The 3,908-nt window shown below is 42.2% G+C and overlaps 1 protein-coding gene across 1 annotated transcript; it reads right to left on the bottom strand.

Annotated features, from left to right (window-relative positions):
• Positions 1–1,095: 1,095 nt before the first annotated feature.
• org (oogenesis-related gene) lies at positions 1,096–3,702 on the bottom strand. Its single transcript, XM_058073381.2, has 6 exons — positions 3,563–3,702; positions 3,422–3,496; positions 2,670–2,880; positions 1,577–1,743; positions 1,298–1,405; positions 1,096–1,214 (listed from the first exon to the last, which is right to left on the bottom strand). Exons 1-6 carry the CDS (start codon positions 3,611–3,613, stop codon positions 1,191–1,193), a joined length of 636 nt encoding a protein of 211 aa, XP_057929364.2. The 5' UTR covers positions 3,614–3,702; the 3' UTR covers positions 1,096–1,190.
• Between the last annotated feature and the right edge of the window lie 206 nt (positions 3,703–3,908).

Genomic DNA, 3,908 nt, shown 5'->3' on the forward strand with positions numbered 1-3,908 from the left:
TTATGTACAGTTCTTGGACAAGTTATTTCCAAAAAGTAGACATGTCAGGCCAAAAAAAGGTTTCCGTTTACATACAGCCTTCTTGCAGAGTGTGACCGTGTTCCGATTGGCCAGTTTTTCCAGTCAATGTTCATGTGATCTTAGTCACTATTGTCATTGGATTATTACACTTTACCATTGGAGAATTACACTAATGACTGTTCAAAACATTAATTGCCCATTTAGTTCCACTACAGATTCATTTCAGTGGCACGATTTTGCTCCAAAAAGATAAAAATCACCATCATCTTGAAGGATGACACAAGACTGCAAACTTCAGGAGTCCTGAAATAGCTCGAGGTTAGATGTTAAGAAGCTAATTTCACAAGCTTAGTCACACTCATGAGCACAAAGTGAAAGTTAAGGGTTAAAAAAAAAGTGGATATACTTTAGTTCCCATTGGTGCCGAATTATAGCAGACTAATCTTGGGAGCTTTGTACGGCCTCTCCAGCGTAGATAGTGTGTACATAACAGGAAAAGTATCAGGAAAGGAAGCTCAATGTGTTCTATGACTGATTAACAAGTGAAAGTCACTCGTTCATTGTTGCCGCTAGATGTGCCTCTGTCACGGTCAAGAGGTTCTTGGATGCAACCTACACGCCATAAAACACCCCTCAGTCACTCCACATGTGGCTTGCGAAAGAGGTGCAGGTAAAGGGCAGATTCTGACCATATAGATCAACTTAGCAACATTAAAACACTTGCAGCAACAGCTCAAGTATAGTAAACATGCACTGCAGAGCCACGACTGTTTACCCTTTTACTCTTGAACAATGCTGCACCAATTGCCACAACGTGGGAAAAAAAAAAAAAAAAAAGCCAAAAGTTGAACTAGCAGCTTTTATTGGTGAAATCTAAACCATCACTGCCATCTAGTGGCAGCAGAGTAAACATTGGGATAGCTGGTGAACACAATAAAATTGGTCAAGAATGAGCCATTGCTACTTAAATCAGTCAGAGTTTGCCAAAGCACATTTGTACGGTATCCAGTTCTGTGATTTAGCTACCTGAAGGTTTTTTCCAATTTATAATGACACTTCTCATCCGTACTGCAAAGAGCATTTTTAAATTCAACAACTTTTATTGCAAATTAGAAAAATGACATCAATATACAAAAGACATGACTAAACAATCAGGACGGGGGAGGGGGTTAAGGTGTGGGCAGCTCAGCATCCTGTAAATGTAAAACTGCATTAGTCTTGGCAGTTGAAAAAAAAAATCCTGAATTAAGAACAAGTACATCCAAGTAAATCTTACTGTGTTGACATCTTCAATAACGACCATCACTTTCCCATGAATCTCTATGTCACTCTCTGTGTTGTTGTGAGAGCGGTACTCTTCACTGTCCGTCTCTACAGAACTGGGCTGGAAAATAATACGGGCATGAAAAGTGCACTTTCGCCGGCGCCCAGACATGCTCAACAAGCCTTGCAGTAAACCTTAACCTCCTTACTAAAAGGAACGACAGTAACACGCAAATATTCAAGTTCTACAACCAGACAGGAGAAGGCAAAGAAGTAGCATGCAAAAACTAACCTCATAATCAGGATCCTCCTCAGGACCTTCATCAGCGAGCTCCTGATTGAGCACCTCCACCCAGGTTTGATGCTCCTCTTCCTCCTCGTCATCATCGTCATCATCCAACTCATCCTGCTTCCTCTTGCTGCCCTTTCCACATGGTTTAGTGGGAGAGACTCTTACTTCTGATGAGGGGAAAGACTTCATTATTAGGACAACCTAAATTTACCCCATTTCTCCTTTTGGTCTAGACCAGGGATCTCAAAGTTTAGCCTTAGTGTGAAACCATGTGTTTTATATAGTACTGTGACAAAATGTACATATTGTGATATTTAACCCTATGATAGATATGCTCGCATTTATAATTAAAGTATAGCCACCATAACTTTTCATTGTGCCTCCTGCCTTCCAACTTCAAAGCATGCAGTCACCTCAAAACTGAGGGTGTGTGTATATACACACACACAATCATAAATACCAGAAAAACATTTTAGCTTTAGCTCCTTAATGTTGCACAATGCAACAATTGAGTGTTCAATTCTAATGTCAATATCCCATCCTAATATTCACACTGACATCGGAAAACAGCAACATTTTTCCTGTTTTCTGATATTGTGCAGCCCAAACCAAAGAACCTATGTGCCTAACTACTTTAAAAGACGTAGTTGGCAAACTTTACAGTGTTTGACCTTAAGCCATGCAGCTACTCACTCAACACACCTTTTTATTAATAATTTGTATGTACATCAGTATAAATGTGAATAAATGCCATCAGCGTGGGGAGGGATACCCACACAGGGGCAGGTTTTCACTACTGCAAATGTAGTTATTTGTTCACAGAGCAATGAACTTCATTTGCCGTCTCCTTGAACTGTGAGGTGTTAGGTACTCTCATAATTGTGTTAGGCCGATAATTGTTTTAATTATTATTATTCACAAACCCCCAATTACAATTTACGTACCCCTACGGGGTATATGTAACCCAATTTGGGAATCAAGGCTTTAAAGACTTTTTGTGGGCCAATTAAAGTGGCCCAGATTCTACCTCCAGTGTCCCCAGCAGATAGTTACAGACCCCGGTCTAGATTAAATGCAGGTCAGCACTACTTACCTGGGGAGAGGGAGCGGCCGATGCCTGTAGAGAGGGGGTATCCCAGGGCGCCTTGCAGCCAGCGGGGAAGGATGTTTAACAGCAAGCGGGTGACCGGGTACAGGCGCTTGTGGCCCGTTAGGCTCTGGCGTGCAGGACTGGTGATTTGGACAGTCTTTTGCTTGGGCTGCCTGTAACCCATAACCCACCAAAAACCATGGTACGCACGGACCTATGAGGCGGATGGGAGAAATTCACTTATTAATAACAAATATATTCTTTTAAAAAGTCAGCACATCTTCAGCTACATCTATTGATGGTTAAGATGTAAATTTAGTCCATCAAACATGAGGCGAAGTTCCCACTTCAGAAACTTGCCAACTTCTGTTGATGGGTGTGTGCTTAATGTGGCTAAAATGTGACAAAATGAGACAATTTAACAAAAATGTTAAATAAAATACCAGCTAATACCAAACAAAAATCATATCCATACTTCAGTCAATGACAAAGAATCACGTATAGTGAATGTACCACTTGACGATTATATCAGGAAGGTGAAACCGTCGCATAAAGTGACATCATAAAAGTGAGACTAAAGTGTCACTTTTCTCCCCACAAGGAAAACACGTGGATTCACAGAAAGTAAACACACATATCTGACATGTAGACCAAAAAAATACAGGTTCTAAAATGCTTATTGTGTTGGATGTTGTGTTGACTTGGCCATGAAGCGAACTTAACAGCATAATTAAATATAAATAGACGGAGCGTACCACGATGCCAAACGGCCAGAAGAGGCCCCGCAGCACGGAGCGAATCACTCCATCTCGCCTCACCTCCACTGCACCCTGTTTAAAGAAGGAAAACCAGAAGTTAGAATAAGACTAGCTACTTAACAAGAAAGCTGGTGGTACCTCGGCGCTCTCGCTATGTTCCACTGCCTCACTGTGGCGCTCACTCGTCATTGTGTTGGCGTGTCAAGGGTGCGCTGGACCGGGCCGGCCTGCTCAAATGATGGCACAGACGCTGAGAAGGACACGCTTCTCCAGTCGTGGGTTACCCAACAGCTGAAATGTACTCAGAAGCCCTCAACCAGCAGCCAATCACAGCGCGCACACCGGTAGCAATCAGCTCCGACCAATCAGAACACGGTAACAATTAAGCAGCCAGCGCCAGACTTGCACGTGACACATCGACGTCTGTGTCATACCAGGAAGTAAAGATTGTCAAGAAATACAAACTGTACAGTCGTGTAGCTAG

The sequence above is a fragment of the Doryrhamphus excisus genome, linkage group LG4 (assembly GCF_037039965.1).
Source record: "Doryrhamphus excisus strain RoL-2023G ecotype Guam linkage group LG4, RoL_Dexc_Guam_v1.1, whole genome shotgun sequence".
NCBI lineage: Eukaryota > Metazoa > Chordata > Actinopteri > Syngnathiformes > Syngnathidae > Doryrhamphus > Doryrhamphus excisus.